The following is a 25,429-nucleotide window of genomic DNA, read 5'->3' on the forward strand; positions in this document are numbered from 1 at the left end:
CATCTATCACCCTTCACTGGTGTTCCGCCGGCGTATCCCGTTAGCGCGGGCGGGGTTACCATACCATTTTCACCCATAAAAAAAAATGTGCTGCTCTCTTTTTCTCTCTCCTCTCTCTATTCTTCCCTCTAATTGGCATACTCTTTGCTTGCGTTTCATAATAAGCGAGGAAATCTTGGCCTCTTAAAACGTTATGAGAAAAGAATAGTGATTACAATCACCCGGAATTTTTAGACCATCGACCACATGGAAAATCATCGTGAATAACATTGTTTTCGACTAATATCATCATCATCTTCATATCAGCCGATAACTATCCTCTGCTGAACATAGTCCTTCCACATAAGGGGAGGTTTTGCCAATAGTTGCCACGCTAGTTGCACGCAGACGAGTTGGCAACCGAAATTAGGCTTTCGAGATGTTTTAAAAGGGTCACTGTTGTCCATCCTTCGACCATTACATTCAGAAAAAGGAAGGGATGGCCCATTCTATGTTGGGACTACACAGTATTAGTAAAATTACTAGGCACTAATCCATTAAAGTGTAGTGTAAATAAAACGCATTTGACAGATTTTTAACATAATTAAATGTAAGCACTCATTTCTTAGCGGTCCCCACTATCAATAAATAGTTTACGAGGCTGTAAAATTGACCTAATAAACTCAGAGTTTTCGTTCGTAAATCACTTTAACTCGTTCTTCATTGCGCTGCAATTCTTTATTACTAGTAACCAACTGAGCTTCAGTTTCGACAAGTTTCAAGGAAAAGTTTCGGCTCAGTTTGTTTTGGCAGTCGTGTAGAATCTTCCATTGAAGGCGAAAATGCAATTGTATTTTTTTTTTATATACAACTTAGAATGGCAAACAAACTGACGGCCCACCTGATGGAAAATGGTCACCGTCGCCTATAGACATGAGCAGTATCATGGACATAACAGAGTATACTGTTTCGCCCATGGTTACTATGGTTTAGTAACCGCAGTTGAGCTTTGGTGATGTTTTAAGAAGGGCGCCGCTTCCCATCCATTGATCATTAAATTTGCCTTAGTAGCCTTTTACGATACTCATGGGAAAGGAAAAAGTGAGCACTCAAGACTAAGGCTCCCGGATGGGCCTAAAACTAGTCGAGCTTTCTCGGCCAAATTACACATAACTGAAACTGGAAGTTATTGCATTTTATTTATTTATTTATTTAACGATAACCAACAAAGCATACATTTATATCCACTTTTTTTTATTGTTTGCGGTACAGTATTTAAGGCATCCCGTCCTCGCTATAGTATACGGGTGACGGAATGCCTATACAAGAGGGTACATGGTGGGCGCTGTTTAGACACAATATTTGAGGAGCATTAAGAAGGTACTACGGCCGGATACTGCAACAAAAGAGTATGTGGTCAGCCCCCGAACTGGCGACCTCTGCTGTCTAGCGGTCCCCAATTCGAGGGACGACCGATCACCAGCCGTAAGAGATGTCGCAGGGCGTACATGAAAACAGACCAAATTTATATCTACTTAAAATATATGATAATATGGTTACATTATAAAATGCTGCCTTAATTACATTAATATATATTGATCGTTTAAGAGGTCCGTTTTACTAAGAGTTATAAAGTCGCTATTTCTTAACATCTACGTATAATAACGGATTTAAAGAAGGCGGAATGTGACTACAATGCCCCTCTTGTCTTATGTTTTTTTTTTAATCAGTAATTATTCATTAATAGTAAGTAAATCATTGTTAACTGACCTTAGACCAGATATCGTCATAGTCGTAGAATACTGACGGATCTGACAAAGATTACATATAAAGATCCGTCAGTATTCTACGACTATGACGATATGTCATGCGCACTTCACTTACATTTTTATGGTATAATAAATTGTAGAATAATGAATAATTATTCTGTTAAATATATATAATTAAATAAAAAAAAAATAATGTACATTTATATGATTATATCTAATAAAGTAAAGATTTTTATCTGTGTTGCGGTATTCTCGATTTGCTAAAGAAAGTACTTGGCTACATGCCAATATTTCATAGCATTGGTGCTCTCTAAGTTATTCGATCTGTGCCGAGTAAATAAAGTTTAAGGATTAATTATGTCCCTAAGTATTAACTTTAAGCATATATTCATAGAAATGAATTTTCTAATAATAAAAATAAAAAAATAAATCCAATTCAACCAAAAATGAAGATTTATGTAGTAATAAAAATAAAAGATCTACTTTTTGAAATTACTAAGCTACGGTAACCGCTGACCATCTGGTGGGTCGTATGCTTGTTTGCCACCTCAGTAGTATAAAAAAAAATACTTAAAATATAAATCCTAATAAATTAATAAAATTCTATAAAACGTTTGAAAAAGTAATTCCATTAGTTTGAGATATAAACCAAACCATAAACCAAATTGTTTATTTTAGTAGACAAACATAGGGGCAGGGCATATGACGAGGCATTAAATCGATATTTCATATATTTTTTTTTGTTAATTATTTTCTCTATAAATATTATTTCAGTGAAGTGTAAATAGATAAAAAAAAAATTTGATAATTCAACGGCATGACCGTCCGTATTTCTCATGTCGACTTGCGGCATTCGAATTTTGAATAATAACAGCCAAAGATGAGTGCGCGTGAATCACAGACCGTTATATGACCAAAAGTGTTTCTGACCGAGCCCATTTCTGACCGAGATATGACCCGTTCTGTTTCTGACCGGATACCGTGAAGAAGATGGAGAGTGGGGGCACTTCGACGGCCACAGAGGCCTACCAGTATGTCGGCCCCTTCAGATTGGAAAAGACTCTCGGAAAGGGACAGACAGGTAATAAAAATTTATGACTTAGGGGTATAAATAGGATAGCCCTCTTCGAATCACAGGGGTGTAAAGCGTCCTCGTTACTTCGAGTGTTTGAGGTTACAGGTTCGATTTGTCAGATGATTATTTTGTTATTTACTTATTACGAGTTTATTTGTTTAGTTACTGTTTACAAAAAAAGATATACAAAAGGGGGGGGGGGGGGACTTAAAGATTTTTACATCGGAAAAATAACTTTTCTTTGTAGGAGGCTTTAAAGTCTGTTATATTGTATTATGTAATTGTAATGCAATTTTGTAAGTATTTAAGATACTAGCGACTCACCCTGGCTTCGCATGGGCACAAATAATATAATTATATCCTGGACATGGGTAAGTTGAAAATATAAGTATCTAATAGGTAGGCAAAATAATTAATTGAACCCAAAATGGTTACATTATTGTAGTTTTCGTGGGAATTTAATTTTTTTTTAATATGTTATTCGCTGATAATATAACTTTCAAATTTATGGCTGATTAGCATACTCAAATCATTTTTATTTTTGTAATTACATATGTATGTATATGTATTGTTATGTATAAATTAATATATTTAAGTATGTATTAGTAACTTAATTGTATATTTATATATTGTATGCATATCTATGTATTTGAAAAACGAACAGAGTTTCGTGCCTCCAGTCAAACTGTTTATAATTACTCTTCTCCATCCAAAGGTTGCCTGGAAGAGATCGCTCTTAGCGATAAGGCCGCCTATTGTTTTCTTAGTGTAATATTTTCTTGTAATTGCTTGTATTTATAATAAGTTTACTGTTGTGATCTTTTGGAGGAAACAATAAAGAGTATCTATCTATCTTTCTATAGGTGAAAGAATTTTTAAAATCAGATGGATAGTTTTTGAATTACTTCTTTACAGACCAAAAAAAAAACGCAAAAAAAAAAAAAGTTTTATCTTCAATATATATTTAATATATTCTGTATTGGTAAAAAAATAAATAAAACCTCTCGCCAATTTGGAAAGTTTGCCCAAAATTGTTTTTAATTACAAAATAATCAATAAAAACTACAAGTCTCGATTCTAATGTTATCTGGTATATCGTGTCTAATTTTGTTTAGTTAACAACCTGTGTTTTTGGAGAAGACCAAACAGTTTATTTGGGAACACAATCCTTGTACATAGACCAGAGAATTTATAAAAGTTTATGTTCCCAAATTGTGCTGACTAGAAATCGAAACTGGGACATGATTACTCAAAAACTACCCACTGCGTCATAGAGATCACCAAATATGTTAACTGGGATCACGATCTGTCGTGACAAATTACGTTTGCCGAAAGCTAAATCCGTGATTAATGTTACAGAACCTTTAGTTCTTGAGCCACGTTACTGATATTTGCTTTAAGGCTAAAGAAAATAATGTTCGCTCGATATTTGTTACTATGTGATTTCTTTTGTCCGTTTTTATTTAGTTCAATTCTTTTTACGTCTCTGACCAATGATCAACGTACTTTCTGTATTCCACCATAAATTGTAAATGCCTGAACAGATGTGAATGTTTATAGATTCTTTACATTATCTCAAAATTGTATTCGCTATAACTATTTTGGAAAAAACTTATAATACGGCGACTATGTAACACTATTTTAAATTATGAAAAGAAATATTATTATATACTTTACTGAACTAGATGTTATCTTGCGGAAGTCCATATCACTGGTTCGGCATCATCATTATTTCAGCCCTTAACCGTTCTCTGCTGACATAATCCTCCTCCGGGGGGCAGGGGGGGGGGCGATTGCTAGTAGTTGTCACGTTTGGCAGGCAGATTGGCAACTGCAGTTAGGGTTTAGAGATATTTTAATAGGGACGCTGCTGCCCATCTCTCGCTCTCCCTTAGTCGCCTCTTACGACACCCACACAAACGGAAGGGGTGGCCTATTCTATGCCAGGACTACAGGTCCAATAGAAATAATAATAGTCAAATAAATTATACAAAGAAATAATCCAAAAAGATAATTAAAAATACATTTAGAAAGATATTGATCAAATAGACCCATAGGCGTAATTAAAAGGGGGGAGGAGGGTGGGTGATACTCCGTGAATTACTCCAACTTGATGCAATGTAAATTTAGCAAGACAAACGTACTTATCAAGTGCAAACGGCACTTGGTACGACCACAATCTATTAAATGTACCCTTGTACATATTAAACAATGTTTTACTTAAATAAGAATTTATTCGATTGTAATAAATTTGATGGAAATCAAGTAATCAAGCTATCCTCAACAAATAGAATCGATGGGATCTGATTATTGCAGCTAGAAAGTCTAATCTGGGTTCAATTTGTATTTTGTATGTACAAATTTTACATTTAATATGACTACAGTCGAATGAAAACTAGACGATTATATGGGAAAATACTTGGTTTTGTCTATCTACACTGCAAGGGACTTAGCGTGAAGATATCATAATATTATCGACAGTGATTCCATTGTTTTGGATGAAGGCACCATGTTTTATACAAATTGATAAGGTCACCATCATTTTTATGGAAAACTTTACCATCGTTTAGTATAGACATGGGTATATCCCGCCAACGTATACCAATAGTGTAGACGGGACTATCATTCCATTTTCATAACACTTAAGATAATTTTTAAAGATTTTGTCCTAAAAAAAATCTTGATTCGACATAACAAAAGAAGTTATTTTGATTTTTAAACTAAATTACTGAATTGATTTTGGTAAAATTTCTATGGAACCAATCTGTAAGTATATCCTTTCAGATAAAACAAAGAATTTTATAAGTCCGCTTAGAACTGACGGTGTTGTAAGATCACATCACTAGTATATATGGGACGTCACTAGAGGTGGACACGGATTGGTTGAATAATAGTAGTGTGTAATAATGGCTGTCTGATTAATGAATAAAGGATCTGCAATAATTAATAAAAATATTAAATGACTATAAAAAGACGGAGCTATGAGGTAACAAAAAATACTGAATTGAGACCTAACTTCTTTTTGAAGTCAGTTGGAAAATACAGATGTGCAAATTTTTTTTTAAATGAACAATAAAAAACTTTTTTTTTTAATATTTGTTTTATTTTTCATTAATTTAGACTAGTTTTGTATCAGACTTCTATACCTTTGTACACGTCTCTTTCGGTCAGATTCTTGCTCCAATGCCTGTAGTAGAGAATTAGTCAGGAATGGATCTAAAAATAAAAGGAAAAAGCTTTTTTTATGTACAGTCAAGCGGTAATCCTGAATTGCTTACTCTCTTGCTCGTACTCATAAAAACTAATACCTTCAACAAATCTATTTTAACTTTTACACAGTTTTGTAACTTTCTTTCAAATAGGAAATTTAGAGTAAAGGAAAGAGACTAAAACAGGTTTATGAGAGACTTGAGGTTTTCATGAATCCTTTATTATTTAGGTTAGTCAAGAGACTATACTAATAATGTCTGATGATATATCATCAGACATTATTCCTGAAGACCAATCATTCGATTGGTCTTCAGGTTCATAATCGATACTTCATAATCGAGATTAATAGATTACAGTAGAAGTATTACTAATATGAAAGATCGTGGAACTTCAATCAATAATAATAGTAGACAATTTTTAAATGTTGATAGACGTACACATACTAATGGTAGCGGAATTAAACAAAATAATTCTAACCAACAAACCGGTGATATGGACTTTTAAAAAATAATATCTAATTCAGTAAAATATTTATATTACATTGTGAGCCTGTGATGCCAATCTTAATATTGTCGCACATCAAAACGCCATTTCTAAGGCCTGAGGTATTTATTTATTTATATCTATTTATAAGCATGCCACGTGGTACAAATTAGTTATTTTTTTGTACAAATTAGAATGGCAAACAAGCTAACGGCCCGCCTGATGGAAAGTGGTAACCGTCGCCTATAAACATGAGCAGTACCATGGACATAACAGAGTATACTGTTTCGCCCATGATACCCCTCATGCGTTGCCATTCCTGAGGACTCAGATGTTATTCCTCTATAACCAGTAAATTCACGCCATATCCCACCCTTCAAACCGAAACACAGCCATGCAAACCCAACTGCTTCACGGTTGAAACACGAATGGGACAGAGGCACCCAAGCAATTGACTTTTGTACAAAGTCTCCCTCTGGTAAATATAAGTACTTATTATTATAAGTAAGCACATAAGACACGTGACACTCCGTAGGGGGCATCGCAATTTATATCACCGCGCTATTATACTTCCGTACTCAATAATTTTATTGCTATATCTTTTCAAACTAAAGGGAGACTTTAACAAATCGTCTGCTTGGGTACCTTTTTTCACTCGTGTTACTGTCACAAAGTTGCTATACTTACGGTATTACGGTTTGAAAAATAGGATATGATGATGAAATTAAAGGGCACGGAGGCATAACACAGTAGTCCCTGAAATAGCAACGCACGAGGGGTACCATGGTAGTCTGAGTGTATTCTGTTATATCCATAGTGATGTAGGGAACGGTTATCACTTTCCATGAGATGGACAGACAGCTTGTTTGCCATTCTAAGTATCACAAAAATCATAAAAACGTGAACCAGCCAAACAAACAAGTCTGTCAGCAAAAACACAAGTCTGAATGAGGTATACAATCTATATCTAGTTTTGAGGTCTTTTTTAATGCCTGATATTGGAATGATAACCACGTCTACAGTATCGGTATCTTATATTCGCATATGGGGTCAGCTAAACCGTTGCACGTCGGCCCATCGGGATCTTTTGTACTTCCCCCTGCCTTATACCATAATTTCGTAGATCCTATGTGTTACCTTAACGATATACCACGGTTTAAGATATCTGAAGTCCCTTGGCTCTGGATAAGCCGTTCCTAGTAGACTCATGCGCATGCTCGCTATCGAAACACAGTTGCACATCAAGTGTTCCATGGATTCCGATTTCTCCCCGCACAGTCTGCACAGTGTGACCGAAGATAGACCCATCTTGTGTAGTATATGCCTTATTGGCATATATCCAATTAAGGCACCCATAATGAGTCTTGCCTGTTGTCTACCACCGCTGTAGATGAGTTTATCCCATCCTTCAACATTGTCATTTAAATTTACAGTATCAGTATACACTGGCAGGCACTAGTGAGAGATGATAGGTGAGGATGAAACAGGTCAGTGACAATTCATAAAGAATTAATCGAGATAGTTTCCAGGGGGAACGTCGTGAAGTTTGACCTAATAGGATTAATTACTAGCAATGGAGCTGTTAGATCCCCATTACTAACAATAATCCCCCCCCCCCCCCCCAGTTTTGGGGACTAAGATATTACTTACTGATATTAATAGTTTGCTCGAAGTTACTAATATCCTTGTTTAAAGTAGTTAAGGATACTCCCGGTGGGACAGCTATGATAGCAGCCGAATGATCCATAGTGGGAACGCATTCGGATCCTGTCATCAGTGATGCGAGAATGATGCTGTAAAAGAAAAAAAGAAATACTAATCAATATAACGTCGTCCATTTGGTCCTAGAATAGAATTGGCCACACCTTTCCCGTGGTTGTCTTAAGAGGCGATTAAGGGAGGGCGAAGGATGGGCAGCAGCGTCCCTCTTAAAACATCTCCAAAGCCTAACTGCGGTTGCCAATCCACCGACCAAACGTGACTGGCAAACTACTGGCAAAATTAACCGTATTCAAATCGGTTTAGCTGTTTCTGAGATTAGCGTGCACAAACGTATAGACAAACAGACCAAAATTGTAAAAAAACATTGTTTTAGGTTCTATTGCATTCGTAAAGCCCCGCTATAATAGTTTTCCTTATATATCTTCCATGTACAGACAGCGACCAGCTACAATTTTACTATATGTATTGATAATATATATTCTTTTAGGTCATACAGCTATGCGAAGCCAATTTTGTAAAAGAAACTTACCTAAAAACAATAGCTAGCATATCTACACGTGTTCAGCAATTAATAAAATGCTAGGTACATTTAATAGAACAACAGTCTTCAAGTCGCTGGAACTGAAGACTGTAAACTTAGGTCTTTGTGCCGCAGAGATGTGTTTTATTGCCAATATTTGTATTAATACACGAGCTGTTATAACCGCCTTCTCAACAGACTCCAAAAACAAGAAGGTTTCTCAATTGATATCTATTTTTTTTTTTTTATATACATATATCACGCGATGTTTTCTTCAATTTTGTCTGTCATCAATAAATAATTTATAAGTTTTTTTCCAAAAACCATTTACAATTGTAATAAAATTTGTATGAGATTGACACGGAAGTGAATTCTTTTAATAAAAATAATAATAATATAGATTCGAAATAGACGAAGATATCGCTTAACGCAAATAGATCTACTTAGTAAAAATATACCCTCAAATTAGGAACCTTTTAACAATTTGGAACTCTGTTCAAAATTACACCAATTATATACATACATATCTGTCACGACTGTCTCCCATTATTATGGAAGTTTAAGAAAAATCCAAATAGCAAAGTTTTATTGTGTGTATATATATATATATATATATATATATATATATATATATATATATATATTGGTAATTTTTATGGTTCCAATAAATACATTTCATTTCATTTAAAAACTAGCGATTTATTACTAGCGATTCACCTCGGCCTCGCACAGGTAGATAGAATTTTCGAAAATAATTAATTCAATAAAGGTATTAACGCTTTTAGCTTTTAGTGATAAGGGCGCCTATTGTTTTCTCGGTTTAATCTTTTCTTGAAATTGTTTGTAACCATAAATAAATTTACTACTGTAACCCTTTGGAGGAAACAATAAAGAGTACCTATCTATAGTCTATGTTACTCGCTGATAACGTATCTTTCGACAGTTGAAAGATTTTTTAAAATCGGTTGAGTAGTTTTGTAAATGTATCCATTACAAAAGAACTAGAATTAGTTTAAAAAAAAAGATGTAATAAAGATTAAATAGATTCTATGCTTTTTCTTTAAATCAAAATATCTACATAAATTAAAATTACTGTGAATTATCAAATTCAAATGTCTTTTGCATTCAATTTTATATCTATTTATTTTGTACGGTAAATCTGAAACCGGTTGAATTAGGAAATAGGCTGTTCAGAATTTTCTTTATGTGTTTTACTGGCATGGATTCGGAGATATGTCTTTCCTTTAAAGAAACATGGCTGGGGGCATATCGGGCATTGTATACCATTATCCTTTGATGCAGTAGATCCTGAAGGCTGTAATGAAACATTATTGGATGGCACGTTCGTAACTTCTTTATCGGCATTATCCATAAACAAAAGTTAAATACAAATGGAATGTAAAATACGTATCAATTATTTTATAAAATCAAACCATTACTGTATTAAACATTTTAATATGGACGAGGTATTAACAGCACCTATAATATCATTGCAAACGGAAAGCTGAAATTTAACACTCTACTTTCACAAGAATTGCGATTATATCTGCGCAGCTGTATAACAGTAGAAACGTATTCATTCATGTACCGAGAATAATCATCACAGAACTCAACATGTATAAAAAATTGCTCAAATGAATAGAATTTTATATGTTTCCAGACGGTAAATTCAAATTTTAAATATAAAGTTGGTAAAAACTTCTTTTTTTTTTTTATTTAAGAGTTTCCTCTTGTCGGTGCAACTAATATATTCTCTTTCAGCCAGCTCTATTCCACGCCATATCTTTAACCTCTCTATACGACATGATACCTGATGTTTCCTTTATCTGTCCCATGTACTTACTTCTCAGTCTTCCCCTTAGAAGGAAAAATAGAGGACAATTTTTATTTTATTTTACTTTGAAAGGGAAACATACAATATCTAAGACATATAAAATACTATACACAACCAGAACATAAATCAATAAAGTTTCCACTATAAACTAAACCAAATAATCGAGAGCAGATGATTATTTATATTATATATTTCTATTATGTTTTTAAAAATTTTTCAATTTTTATGAATAAGAGGAAGTAACATAATTGGTAAAGAGTGATGGGTACCACGAGAGACACAGTGTTGTGTTGCCATATGTTATTCATGAGTATATGTGGACGTTAATTAGATCACGACTTCCCATCAGGTGGTCCGTCACTCTGTTTACCCTTCCTAGTGGTTGGTAAACAGACTGACACAAACGCTTCTATTAACGCCTCGTTTTTTAGGGAAGGGTTTATTATAAACGCTGGCTAAGTACGTATACTTCTATCTACCTCTATTTATCCATTTAAGAGCTGCGCTCCTCTCTATCTCGCTATCACCTCTTGATACGACACGACACCAACTCCTTCCTTGATCTGCCTGATGTAACTATACTAAACGTATTATTACATGAGTTTATTTTTATGCTGCTGTAATAGTGAAAATTTATTCTATGTTTACACCAAATCGCTTACAGACTAGCCAGAGAGAATCGAATGTCAGACCAGAGGGAGACTTTGTACAAAAGACGTTTGCTTGGATACCTCTGTCCTATTCGTGTTTCAACCGCGAAGCAGTTGTACTTGCGTGGCCGTGTTTAGGTTTGAAGGGTGGGATATGGCAGTAAATTTACAGGATACAAAAGCATAACACCTGAGTTCTCAGGAATGGCAACGCATGGAGGTATCATGAGCGAAAAGTATACTCTATTGTCCATGGTACTGCTCATGTCTATACTCGTAGGCGACAGTTACCACTTTGCATCAGGTGGGCCCTCTGTTTGGTTGCCATTCTATATTACTTAAAAATGTCAAAGGTCTCATCTCTTATGTTCTGCATTTTCATAACTCGTCTCTTTCACGCACGCTGGTTTCGGAGACTCTAGACTCGTATTTCGGATAGAACACGATCTGTCTGGTCATAATAGTTATTCTAGGTCTCCCGATGCCCTCATCTAGGGGGAAGGGATTGTTATATATTGTAATGCGGACTACCAGTCCATTTGTTAACAAATATACCTCATCAGGTCCACCTCCCCATGGTCCCACTGGAAACCATCGTGCTGAATTCCTGGTGTATTCATCCCGATGGGCATGGGGGAAAGGGATTGTTAGTAATGGAGACTGAGAATCTCATTGCTAGCAATATACTCAACCAGGTCGACCTCCTCGCGGTTCTCCCTGGAAACTATCATGGTTAATTCCTGATGAATTCATCATGATGGGCTAACTGGCCTGTTTTCATTCTCATCTGTCACCCTTCACTGGTACTCCGCCAGCAAACCCCGTTAGCGCAGGCGGGGTTACCAAACCATTTTCACCCATAAAAAAAATCCCGATGGGCTGACTGATACCCTTTCATTCTCACCTATCACCTCTCACTGGTGCCCCGCCAGTGTATACCAATAGCGCAGGCGGGATTACCATTCTATTATCATCAATTAAAAAAAAATTGCCTAATGTACCTAACGATGGTCGTGGGTTTGAATTTCACATAATACAAACATTTGTATTCATAAGTATGTTCCTTTGTATTGGTTTGTAAAGTTGTTTAGTTTCCACAATATCAACTCTGCTTATTTTGGTACTAGTTTTTTTTTAATGCATGATAATGGAATGGTAACCCTACCCGCGCTATCGCTATACACCGGCGGGGCACCAGTGAAGGATGATAGGTGAGTATGAAGAAGGTCAGTTAGCCCATTGTGACGAATTTAACAAGAATTGTTCACGATGGTTTTCAGGGGGAACCACGTGGAGGTCGACCTAATAAGGCATATTGCTAGCAATGGGGCTGTCAAACTCCATTGCTAACAATCCCTTTCCCCCTTTTTGGTACTAGTTGATGTGTATTTATTTAAAAAATCTAATATTGGAAGAGAAAACTAAAAATAACTTTTTTCGTTCCAGGTCTAGTGAAGCTGGGTGTCCACTGCGTGACGGGAAAGAAGGTGGCTATAAAAATAATAAATAGAGAAAAACTTAGTGAATCTGTTCTAATGAAGGTAAAAATTACTTTTTATAATTATACTATTTTAAATTTAGCTGACTTATAGATGGCGCTACTTGTTGGATTTATGTTAAGATAATGTTTATAACTAAGAGTCCCGTAAAAAATTTAAACGTATGAAATTCGTTATTGAATAAATAATTATTAAATAAATAAATTAAAAAGATATCATCGTGTTTAATGAAAAATATTTTAAATTTTGACTGCTATAGTCGCCATCTATTAACGCCACACAACACTTATTTATTAGATCGATTCCTCTATTTGATAGTAGATGTCAGTGTTCAGCAGAGAATAAAACTAATCAATTTGCTTCCACAGGTCGAAAGAGAAATAGCCATTATGAAATTGATAGAACACCCACACGTATTAGGCTTGTCTGATGTATATGAAAATAAGAAATACTTGTAAGTAAACCAATTTATATATAAATTTCTTTTTTATTAATAATTAAAATGGCAAACAAGCACCGCCCATCTGATGGAAAGTGGTAACCGTCGCCTATAGACCTTAACAGCACTATGAATTTAAAAAGTAATATTGTATAAATTCAACATTATGTACAAAACAAGCACAGATGACAATACTAGGCCTAATAACTAATAAAAAATATATATATAAATAGTTCACCTATACCTACTTTGGTGAATGTCAGAACCTAGAGATATTGGATTCCTTTATAGGAGGCACCGTATATTATATTTTTCACGGGATGAGGGGCATCGATGAACGATGAGATCTTTTGTTAACGAATTACCTTTAAAATAGTTGAATTTAGACAGTTTAATTCAATATTTATTAGTAAACTTTATATCTTAAGTAACTTCACTTACTACAGAATAAATATGGGACTAACAGAGGGAGAGAATCCGTAATAGATTGCAAAAAGAATCATTCAAAACTGGTTAAGAATTGCCTACCTAATTGCGTATTATAGAATAAAAAATATGGACGCATTAAGTTTTTACATTTTTTTTTTGAAAGCCGCTATAATTTTTTTATTATATTTCAGATACCTAGTACTAGAGCATGTGAGTGGTGGTGAACTATTCGACTACTTAGTGAAGAAAGGCCGACTAACGCCAAAGGAGGCGCGCAGGTTCTTTAGGCAAATAATTTCAGCGCTTGATTTCTGTCACAGTCATTCCATATGGTGAGGTTTTTTCAAATTTACTCATAATATCTCGATCTATAACTTAATCAAACACGCTAAGGAAAAATAAATGTTAGTAACGGAGACTCCAGTCCCCGTAATAGCCTGTCGTGTTAAAAATATCCAGTCAGATCGACCTCCACTAAATTCTCTATGGAAATGATCGTACTTCATTTGTCACAATGGACCAAGTGACCTACATCTATTCTCGCTTATTATCCCTTACTAGTATCCCGCCAGCCAGTTATTCCATTATCATTCATTAAAAAAAAATCGAACGTGCTTTGAACTGCCCCTATTTTTTTTTTTGATGGGTGAAAATGGTATGGTAACCCCGCCTGCGCTAACGGGATACGCTGGCAGAGCACCAGTGAAGGGTGATAGATGAGAATAAAAACAGGCCAGTTAGCCCATCATGATGAATTCATCAGGAATTAACCATGATAGTTTATAGGGAGAACCGCGAGGAAGTCGATCTGATTGGGTATATTGCTAGCAATGAGATTCTCAGTCTCCATTACTAAGAACCCCTTTCCCCCCTAGGAACTGTCCCTATTATACAAGTATTCAATTAAATTACATAAAAAAATCCTTTGGCAGTATATTGAACACTACATACAAACACAGATTAGATAAAAACTTCAAACTAAAACAACATTCTTTTGTAACGAACGTTAAAACAATATCTAGAAATAGTCCACCCCTTAGATCATACGTAATACTAAATCTATGGCCTACCCAATATTTATAGTTTATACCAGATTTTGCCTGCGACTTCGTACGTGTGTATTATGAAAGTAGATATTAAAACATTTATGTTTTACCGAAACAAACATACATAAAGAAAGACAGGAATACTTTTAAAAAAATCTTATTAGGACTCCTAATCCCTACGGCCAAATATCATTTACTCACAACTTTATTAATAAGAGGCATTAGGGTCGATTCTGAAGCCATTTCTTTAGCGACTAAGGGAACGTAATGGCCGAGGGATGGGTAACAGCGTCACTTGTAAAACAACACCAAAGCCTAACAGCGGTTGTCAACCCGCCTGCTAAGCGTGGCAACTACTGACAAAATGCCCAAAGGGGAGGCCTATGTTCAGCAGTGGATTGTTAACGACTGATATCATCACCATTTCTATTAACCTAATATTTTAATTTGATAGTTTAACGTAATTGTTGTTTTATACACCAATATGAACTAAATTTATAATAATTTTGACTTACATCTATAAGAAATTTAATTCACATAGGCCCTTACTAAGTTCTTAAAAAGTATTTCGCTGTGATATCAAAATGTAAATTTTAAAGATAAGTTTAAAAAAAATGCGCCTCAGATGATTCTTTACATAATAATAGAGTAATATTTTTTTAACCAATATACACTAGTGGGGCACCAGTGAGGGATGATATGTGAGAATAAAAAAGGCAGGTTAGTTAGTCCACCGTGATAAAAATTCAACAATAAATCAATCAGGATGGTTTCCAGAGAAAACCGCGTGGAGGTCAATCTAATAGGACGTATTGCTAGCAATGGGGTTGTTAAGCCCAATTGCTAAGAATCCCTTCTCCCCATAAAAATAGAGTCGACACCTTGTTGTTAAATGTTCAAGTTTTACTTCCAGCCATCGCGACTTAAAGCCGGAGAATCTTCTACTGGATGAACGGAATAACATAAAAATTGCGGACTTCGGCATGGCTTCCCTCCAACCGGCTGGTTCTCTTCTCGAAACGTCCTGCGGCAGCCCACATTACGCCTGCCCCGAAGTGATACGGGTGAGTTTCCAATATAAACCCCAGAGAACAAGAGTATAAAGTCAAAACCGCCAATAGTTGGACACATACCACTGTGTTAACCATTCGGAACCCAAACTGCCGAACGGTTAACACTAAACTCCAAGCAACAATCTAATATTTTTTTTTATATAACTTAGAATGGCAAATAAGCTGACGGCCCACCTGATGGAATGTGGTAACCGTCGCCTATAGACATGAGCAGTACCATGGACATAACAGAGTATACTGTTTCGCCCATGATACTCCCCATGCGTTGTCATTCCTTAGGATTCAGGTGTTATTCCTCTGTACCCAGTAAATTCACGCCATATCCCACCCTTCAAACCGAAACACAGCCATACAAACACAGCTGCTTCACGGTTGAAACACGAATGGGACAGAGGTACCCAAGCAATCGACTTTTGTACAAAGTCTCCCTCTGGTAATTAGCCTGAAGATGCCTCGTTTAGAGGTGAAACAAGTGTCGCAAAACGTGCGAAACAAAATACGTAAGGGATTGATAGCTAATAGAAAGGTTATGGAAATTCTGGTAGTAATAGTCATTCTTTGAGTGTTGACAGTCGCACACATACAAATGGTAGCGGAATTAAACAAAATAATTCTAATTAACAAACCAGTGATATGGACTTCCGCAAGATAACACCTAGTTCAGTAAAATATACATACATATTACAAATCTAATAATCATCGTTACATAAGACAAGCAAGATAAATATAGTATTAGATAAACAATAAATATAATATTCTATACAATGTATAACAATTATATATGTATATAGAACGAGGTATGTTTAAAAAATATTTGCCTTCGTATCCGGCGTGCTTGCAAGACGGTTTATGAAAGAGGTGGGAGTAAGAGATGTAAGAATAATAATGATAAGGAGTTAGACACTTGGTTCTCTCTACCTACCAGACAAGGGCCTAAGCGTGAAGATACCATATAAGAATACCGATTTTTGGTGCTGATCTTCCTTAGAAAAAAAAAATAAAAATAAAAAATGGAATATCATTTATACAAAATGGAACGTTAAGTTTTTTTTTATACAACTTAGAATGGCAAACAAGCTGACAGCCCACCTGATGGAAAGTGGTAACCGTCGCCTATAAACATGAGCATAACAAAGTATACTGTTTCGCCCATGATACACCCCATGTGTTGCCATTCCTGAGGACTCAGGTGTTATTTCTCTGTACCCAGTAAATTCACGCCATATCCCACCCTTCAAACCGAAACACAGCCATGCAAACACAACTGCTTCACGGTTGAAACACGAATGGGACAGAGGTACCCAAGCAATCGACTTTTGTACAAAGTCTCCCTCTGGTGGGATATGGCGTGAATTTACTGGGTACAGAGGACTAACACCTAAGTCCTCAGGAATGGCAACACATGGGGGGTATCATGGATGAAACAGTATACTCTTATGTCCATGGTACTGCTCATGTTTATAGGCGACGGTTATCACTTTCCATCAGGTAGACCGTCAGCTTGTTTGCCATTCTAAGTTGTATAAAAAAAAAAAATTATCTACAAATACCAATACAATAAAAATATTTTTAAGACATTTAATTATACAACAATACAAGAACTTTACAATTATGATTGAATAATAGACACTTTAAAGGCATAATGCCCAGAAACTTATAAATTAAGCAATCAAAGGTACATAATTTGTACATTATACTCAAAAAGAAATTGATATTATGTGTATTAATGTGTTACAATTAGTCAAAAAATTAAATTAAATTAATCGTCATCTAACATTATTATTCTTTGCTTTTTACTTGCATTGGATGGTGTCTGTGGGGGAGAATGAGTTGTATCTCTTTTCTTGCTGGAGTGCCGAGCACAGGAAGGCCCAGAAGTACGGTTCGACTGGTTTGATTCTCTTGTAGGAGAAAACTGTTTAAGCATCTCAACATCATTGAATATAACTTGAGCTCCACCACCACAAGTGGGTACAACATCACCTTTATAAAGTTTAGTCTCTAGCTCTCCATCTGTATCCTGCTCTTGTGATATCAAACAATACTTGGAAGTCTTCGAATTAGCAATGTCCTTAACACTTTTAAGTTTGTTAACAATTTTGCTGTTGACTATACTTGGCTTCATGACTGTACCCATTGGAACTATCTTGTTAGGAGCATGCTCCACCCATCCTCGACCATCTGCGGACAAGGATCGTCTATGTCTGGGGTTCGCAACTGCGATACCGCGACGTGACGAAGCTGGAGTGTCTCTAGTCTGAGCTGCACTGAATGGTGTTAACAAGTGAGCAGGAAGTGCTCTCGGCGTTGACCCAGGTGTAAAGTCTCGGGTGGTCTGAGCTGCCACATCGCCTGTACTCTTTGGATAATCAACATTATCTCCGCGATCACCTTTTAGAGCTTGGTCTATGACCATCAGTATCTTCTCCTGCTCCTTCTTAGCATTTTTCAATCGCTCATTCTCAGAATGGATCTCTCTAGCTTTTTCATGTTCGGCAGCAATTTTATTGTTATATTTTCGTTCCAGAATCTTCTTTTGCTTTTCTTTTTCTAATTTATTCTGGTTTAATAGCAGATCTTTTTCTTGTAACTCTCTTTTCAATTGTGATGTGTATTCAGTAATCTCAGTTAACTTTCTTTGATTAGTTAATGATGCATTTTCAGTAGCTGTAAGACGGTCCTCCAAAGCTCTTATCCTTTGTTCTGCAGCATTCAACTGCCCACGTAAAGATAGGTTTTCACTTCTTAATTCTAATGTTTCTTTTTCTAATTCCAATAATGAAGACCTAAACCTTTCATCTTTTAAAGCCTTACTTCTTTTTAATGCTTCTCTCCTATTAATTCTCATTTCTAAATGAGCCATTAATTCCTTAGTAATATGAGCAGCTTGTGCACTCTTCAGTTCTAAATTGGGGAAATCTGGCCCCAGGCTGTAAACCAGTCCTAAATCTAATTCTAGATCCCTTGCTTCAGGTCTAGCCAAATTTTCCTTTGCTGTTGTAAATAATCTATTAGCTTTACGTCTACCAGACATAAGACCAATAGTTGCACCAATGTCTGTAACTTGTGCCTTAGTGACTTCTACTTCAGCAGCTAATTCAGCAAACCTCATAACCTGAAGTGTTTCATCGTAATCTTCAGCTCTTGGATTAGCACAAACAATCATACGTACTTGACCTTCGCCTTCAAAGAAATTTTTAAACAGATGAGTGATCTTTGACTCTCTGTATGGAACCATATTATTAGCACCACTGATCTGATTTTCTCTTAAAAGTTCAAGACATGTTCTGAGTGTCATTAAAGACTTGTTTATATTACCTGCTTCCCTTAATCTCTGTCCAGTATTCTTAGTTCTATTTGTTCTTTCACTGCCAGCTAAATCAACCAAACTTAGTTGGCTAACTGAAAGAAATTTCTTATTCTGTATCACAGCTTCACCTTCCGCATCTACTGGTGCCTGCACCAGTCTAATTGTGAACACTGAATGGCTTCTACTTGATTCGGCATTTAAATTTGTGTGTGCCATTCTTTTTCGTTTCAAACCAAGATAGAAAGCATCAAACGCTTCATCAGCAGACTTTATCTCTATCTCAGTCACACCATGTACATACATGTTATGAGACCCATCTTCTCGAATTATTTTCACAGGTAAATTTTTAGTTATCGGTGGACCATCTTCCAATAAATCAAAGACACTATTGTTGTAGATTTCAACATATGTTACGAAAACAGCATATTGATTATCTTCATTGAGCCCTTCAATTTTTGTGATATCTGTGGATGACATAGCCAAATCAGGATTTGAATTATTTTTTCTTCCACTTTTAAATTTGTGCAACTCCTGTTGTCTTTCCAACATGGCTTCAGCCTCGGTTTGAATATCGAACATATTCATTTTATCTGGTTTAAACACGTATTTGTGTGCTTGATAGTCGTTAATCGTCTTAAAAATTATGTTTAAACACCGTGGCAATATGCCACAGTTGTTTGGCTCTCCCGTCATGGTAAATGTCTTTCCACTGCCAGTAACACCGTAAGTGAATAGTAGACCATTTTTTCCTTTGATCAAACCTTCCACTAATGGCAAAGCTACTTTATCAAAAACTTCTTGTTGAGAAGTTTCGGGCGGGAATACTTCCTTGAAAGTGTACTTCATCGTTTTGTTATTTTCATTTCTATAACTCAATGCAGTTGATGGTGGGGACATTAGAACTGTAGTAGGGGATAATATCTTTACACAAGGCACATCAGCATCCCTTTGCATAGGTCGAAGACGGCAAAATACGTAGACAGGATCACGATCTCCACTCACTAGATTTTGCTTACTTCGAGCCGGCGTTCGCATTTCGTTCAGTCTCTGTTTAGATTTTGCCGACTTCATTGTCACGTCTAAAATGTAACTTCACTAAAAATACTATTTCTCGCGTATTTAGTTCACAACAAGCATTCGGGTAAACGAAACTTTTTCAAAGCAACGGTCACCGTCAAATAAAACAGTCAGTTGTAAAATAAAATTGACTACTTAAATTAGATAAATTATGTAGGTACCGGTTCGCGATGTTATCCCTTTTTATTAAAGCGTTTTATATAAAGCTGTCTCATACCGGTCTCAGACACCGTTTACTATTAAATTTGGTTGGATTTTAAATGTCAAACCCAACGAGCTCGCTCTGACATTTGTAAGAAAAAAAATGTTGCTATGTAATAAATACAATGCACCTATAAATATCATATTAATAAAATTTGTTTTTACAATAAAATATGATATCGCTTTTTATATTTACGTTATTTTATTTTGCCATTTTTGTGTTTCCTATTTTATCATTAGCACAGATATTATACTACATTTTATAAGGATGTCATATTCAAGTGACTTCCAGTAATACGTCACATAAGGTATTTTTCAATTCAATGGTATTTGTATTTTCGCTAATTCTGAACTGATAATGATAATTCCTCGTTTAATTGATAAAGTTGTTGACATTATTATTAATTTTCTTACGATTGAAGTTGTTAATTTTTGCGGAATATATGATACTTCTTTATTTGTGGTATTTTGTTAATATACAAATTACCCTGCAATAAAGTAAGATTTTAGAAAGTAGGCAATTTTTTAACGTATATTATTAAGCATTTCGTTATAAGCATAGACTATTCCGAGATCACTTTACTGTTAGAATTCATTTGCAAATACTTACTTAACTCTATAACTTTATTACTACGTATCTAAATTTATATGCTAATTTATTCTGAACTTAGAGACATTTTTGTTGTTACATATATAATTTTTTAAACTATGTTATCGTTCTTAAATCGAAACGTAGTAACGTACGTTTAGCCACTATTGAAAAATTAAATGTCAAATAATTGAAAATGTAAACAAACAAACCTCATATCACTAAATCACGGTCACGGTCATTCTCATTATTTTGTTGTGATTACGATTTGTAATAAGCCGGTAATGAGATATTAATTATAAACTCGTTTCAATTTTATTTTAGGGTGAAAAATATGATGGACGCAGAGCGGACGTGTGGTCTTGTGGTGTCATACTCTATGCACTACTCGTCGGGGCTTTGCCCTTTGACGACGATAATTTGCGTCAATTATTGGAAAAGGTAAGTAGTTAGTTATTAATAAATCGTTTATTTTATAAGGTTCTTTCAGAAGCACTTAATAAAATTCATTCAATAAGATTGTCAGAAGGAAAGGATTGTTAGTATTGAAAGTCTAAAAGGCCCGTTGCTATATATATATATATAATTCCCTCTCAGGTCGATCTTCACGGGGTTCCCCCCAGAAACCATTATAGTTGAGTTTTGTAAAATTTGTCATTATGGGCCAATTGATCTGCTTTCATCTAAACCTATCCCTCACTGGTGACCCATCAGTATATAGCAGCTAGCCATTCTATTTTCACCTATTTAAAAAAATAGCATTCTATATTCAAACATAAGTCATTGGTCATCCTAAACAAACAATACTCTATAGAGATTAATATAAATATTGAAATTGAAGTTAAAGAAATTGAAATTGCATCTATATTTGCATAAATTAGAATTCATTTTGTAGTTTATTCATGTATTTAAACTTTATTGACTAATAAAATATGATACAAAAGGCTTTTATAGTATTACATATGTTTTTGGTGTTACTTTTCTATTATTTTAATATATTAATATCATTGTCTCCACAGGTGAAGCGTGGTATGTTCCATGTGCCACACTTTGTGCCACCAGATTGCCAGCAATTGCTTCGGGGGATGATAGAAGTCAACCCAGAAAAGAGGATGACGGTAAATGATTCCTTATTTTTCAAACAATTTAAAAAGAAAATTGTACTGAAAGTTTCATGTCGTATTAGAACTTTTTCTAACGTTTTTAATATATTCATGAATGTTCCTTCTGATACTAGGATCGGTTCTAAGGTGGCATTTCTCTAAATGTTTCTCTAAAATTAAATTACCATTAACATTTTCATCTCTACTATTATCTAAATTTTAAGTCATTCTAGCTAAATAAATAGTCTGCTATGAGTGGTTTATCTGCCAATCATATTAGTTTATATAATTAATAATCTAATAAATAAACCACATTAAAAATAGTCCATCTGTTTTAAAGATATCAATGACAGCTATAAGATGCAAAAGGTATAATCTAAAATCATTTTTTCTATCAGTAGTCAAAAACAGTTTGTGTTAAAAAAAAATGTTTACAAATTCAGTTAGCAGAAATCACACGGCACCCGTGGGTGACGGCGGGTGGTCGCGGCGAGCTGGAACAGGAGTTACCCATGATGGAGGTGGTGCAGACGAGGGTACTGCCATCTGCTGAGGCCATCGACCCTGATGTTTTACAGGTACCTACACCATAAACTATTATTATATCAGTTGTTACCTGTCTGTAGTAGTATGTAGTTTTATGTTGGAGTAGTTCCAATTAGAAAAAAAGTAACTTATATCATTTTTCATAGCCAATAAATGCCAACTATGTGTAGGTATACCAAATTTCATAACAATTGGTGGAGTGTAAAGTGCCAAGAGGTAATAGTGATAAAACTTTATAATTTATAATACAATCATCATCATATCAGCTGTTTATTATTCACTATTGAACATAGGCTTCCCTCATAAGGGAGGTTAAGCCAATATTTGCCATCCTTGACAGATGATTGGTTGTTATTTATATTATATTCAATATAACAATGAGAAAATGCATTATACTGTTTATATCTATCTATTACACAAATAAAGTTCTCTTTTTTTTTTTATTTTCGCAGGCCATTTGCAGTTTAGGTTGTTTCAAACAACGCGACAAGTTAATACAAGAGCTACTCAGTCCGCAGTAAGTACATTTCTGTTATTCTCCTAATGATGCCCAGTACAAACGTGAGATAGTAAACTGTGCCAATATGTGTTACGTACACGTGAATTTCGAATGTAGGTAAACCAACAGATAGATGGAGACTTTTACCAGATATAGATATTAATATAAATTATATATCACCAGAAATAGATGGAGACTTTTACCAGAGGGAGACTTTGTACAAAAGTCGATTGCTTGGGTACCTCTGTCCCATTCGTGTTTCAACCGTGAAGCAGTTGTGTTTGCATGGCTGTGTTTCGGTTTGAAGGGTGGGATATGGCGTGAATTTACAGGGTACAGAGGAATAACACCTGAGTCCTCAGGAATGGCAACGCATGGGGGGTATTATGGGCGAAACAGTATGTGTGTGTACTGTTATGTCCATGGTACTGCTCATGTCTATAGGTGACGGTTACCATTTTCCATCAGGTGGGCTGTCAGCTTGTTTGCTATTCTAAGTTGTATAAAAAAGGCGTATTAACATGTATTAATTTTTGAGTTACACCTTCAGGAATATAACTGTAAAAACTGCAAAAAATTTGGTGCATTGTTTTTGCACGATGCCGGAACAAACATTCATACAGGCACAATATCTAAAACTTATTGCTCTTATTAAGAGCTTTAATATAAATTTTTCTTGAATATTTCACATGCACTGATATCGTCTGGTTACAATTTTATTATATTATAATTTATCGCTATAAATAATTATATTATCTCTTTAACTTCCCATTGTCGTGCATTCGATTCCCGCACAATACAAATATTCGTTTTCATATACACAACAGTAACACCTATTTCAGTAAAATGTTTAAATATGTCTATCGATTATTTAGTAACCTTAGTACAAACTCTGTTTAGTTTGACACTAGATGGCGTTGTGTAATATGTGAGTGGTATTTATTTTTTTATTAAAGAAAACCAAGAGCTAGAAAATTTTATAATAATAAAAAAAACTGTAAAGATAAAAACTCAATAACAGGTTTTTATAAATAAATCGTTATTATTACTACTTGCAGCCATAACACGGAGAAGGTTATATACTTTTTGCTGCTGGAGCGCAAGCGGCGGCGGCCGGCGCGGGACGACGAGCCGCGCCCTCTGGCGGCCGCCGCGCCGGACGCGCCGCGCAAGCGGCTAGACACGTGCCGGGTCAGTACGGCTGCAATTATATGCAACTCTTATTTTAATTGAAGGACTCCTGCTTGCTTATGCTAACGAAATACAATAGACATGAGTATAGGGTCAAAATGAAGTTAGTTAGACCCATTGTAGCGATGATAATGTCGTGATGACTTCCAGGTAAGACCGCATAAACCTTGACCTGTATATTTCTAGCGATATAAAATAAGTTTATTAACGAAACCATTCCATAAAACTAGTATTAATAGGGTCTCATAAAATATTTACTTTTGTTGTTTAATTAAAAAATCATAATGTTTGTTTATGACTTAGGTAAATGGCCAGTCAGCACACTTCGGTCAGATCAGCGAGGGGTCACCTATTACGCCACGAAGATCACAGTTTAGGTACAATATTATTTTAATTTTCTTTTTTTTAATTATATTTATGACTCTTGATACCAGAGATCTTTTATGAAACCTTTTCCGAAGTCATATATCCGAATTTCATATGTATGATGGAAATACATTTATATAGAAATCGAACCCATAGACTGTTTTTCGTTCTTAATAAGCAGATTAAAAGTAAATTATTATTGTGATTAATAGTAATAGATCTGTTTTATTAAAACAATTTTTTTATATATTATTTTATTTTATTTTATGTAGCTATAGATACACTCTTAGTGTATTACTCTGTAGTATTTGTACCGTACCTAATATACAGAGATATTAGGAGTACAAATAAGTTTCCGCCGTTTTTTAACACAAATTACATATTTATTATAGAAGAACGGTAATATAGATTTATATAAAATATTGCCCATCACTTGCAACCACTTTTTCCCATCTCTCAGGCAGCATTCGAATTCCACGTCTGAAGAACTCCTTGTCTTTTGAGGCTATCCACGAATCAACCCAATTTTTGGTATCCTCATAAGATGTAAACCGCTGCGTCGTCAGAGCATGTGCCATGGACCGAAACAGGTGATAATCGGACGGTGCAATGTCTGGTGAATACGGCGGGTGGGGTAACACTTCCCAATCAAGTGTTTCCAAGTACTTTTTTACGCGAGCCGCAACATGTGGACGAGCATTGTCATGCAGAAGAATAATTTTTTCGTGTCTAGAATAGTATTGAGGGCGTTTTTCTTTCAGAGCTCGGCTCAATCTCATCAATTGTGTTCGATAGAGGGCTCCAGTAATTGTTTCGCTC

At 35.2% G+C, this 25,429-nt stretch overlaps 2 protein-coding genes across 11 annotated transcripts in view; one reads left to right on the forward strand and one right to left on the reverse strand.

Annotated features, from left to right (window-relative positions):
* Nucleotides 1-25,429, forward strand: part of LOC113514430 (serine/threonine-protein kinase BRSK2) — a 58,190-nt gene that overhangs the window by 1,855 nt on the left and 30,906 nt on the right. For all 10 annotated transcript variants that reach the window (XM_052893020.1, XM_052893024.1, XM_052893025.1 and 7 more), the window contains exons 2-12: nt 2,523-2,829; nt 12,689-12,783; nt 13,110-13,195; nt 13,801-13,941; nt 15,569-15,719; nt 21,230-21,346; nt 21,925-22,023; nt 22,452-22,586; nt 23,007-23,071; nt 24,112-24,244; nt 24,548-24,621. In XM_052893020.1, coding sequence (XP_052748980.1) covers nt 2,739-2,829; nt 12,689-12,783; nt 13,110-13,195; nt 13,801-13,941; nt 15,569-15,719; nt 21,230-21,346; nt 21,925-22,023; nt 22,452-22,586; nt 23,007-23,071; nt 24,112-24,244; nt 24,548-24,621 — 1,187 coding nt within the window. In that variant the 5' untranslated portion in view covers nt 2,523-2,738. The remainder of the gene's footprint in view (nt 1-2,522; nt 2,830-12,688; nt 12,784-13,109; nt 13,196-13,800; nt 13,942-15,568; nt 15,720-21,229; nt 21,347-21,924; nt 22,024-22,451; nt 22,587-23,006; nt 23,072-24,111; nt 24,245-24,547; nt 24,622-25,429) is intronic.
* Nucleotides 17,183-20,327, reverse strand: LOC113519163 (kinesin-like protein KIF23). Its single transcript, XM_026904218.3, has one exon. It carries the CDS (start codon nt 20,107-20,109, stop codon nt 17,488-17,490), a length of 2,622 nt encoding a protein of 873 aa, XP_026760019.1. The 5' UTR covers nt 20,110-20,327; the 3' UTR covers nt 17,183-17,487.

This window comes from Galleria mellonella, unplaced genomic scaffold (genome assembly GCF_026898425.1).
Source record: "Galleria mellonella isolate WM207_F2 unplaced genomic scaffold, CSIRO_AGI_GalMel_v1 utg172, whole genome shotgun sequence".
In the NCBI taxonomy this organism is placed as follows: domain Eukaryota; kingdom Metazoa; phylum Arthropoda; class Insecta; order Lepidoptera; family Pyralidae; genus Galleria; species Galleria mellonella.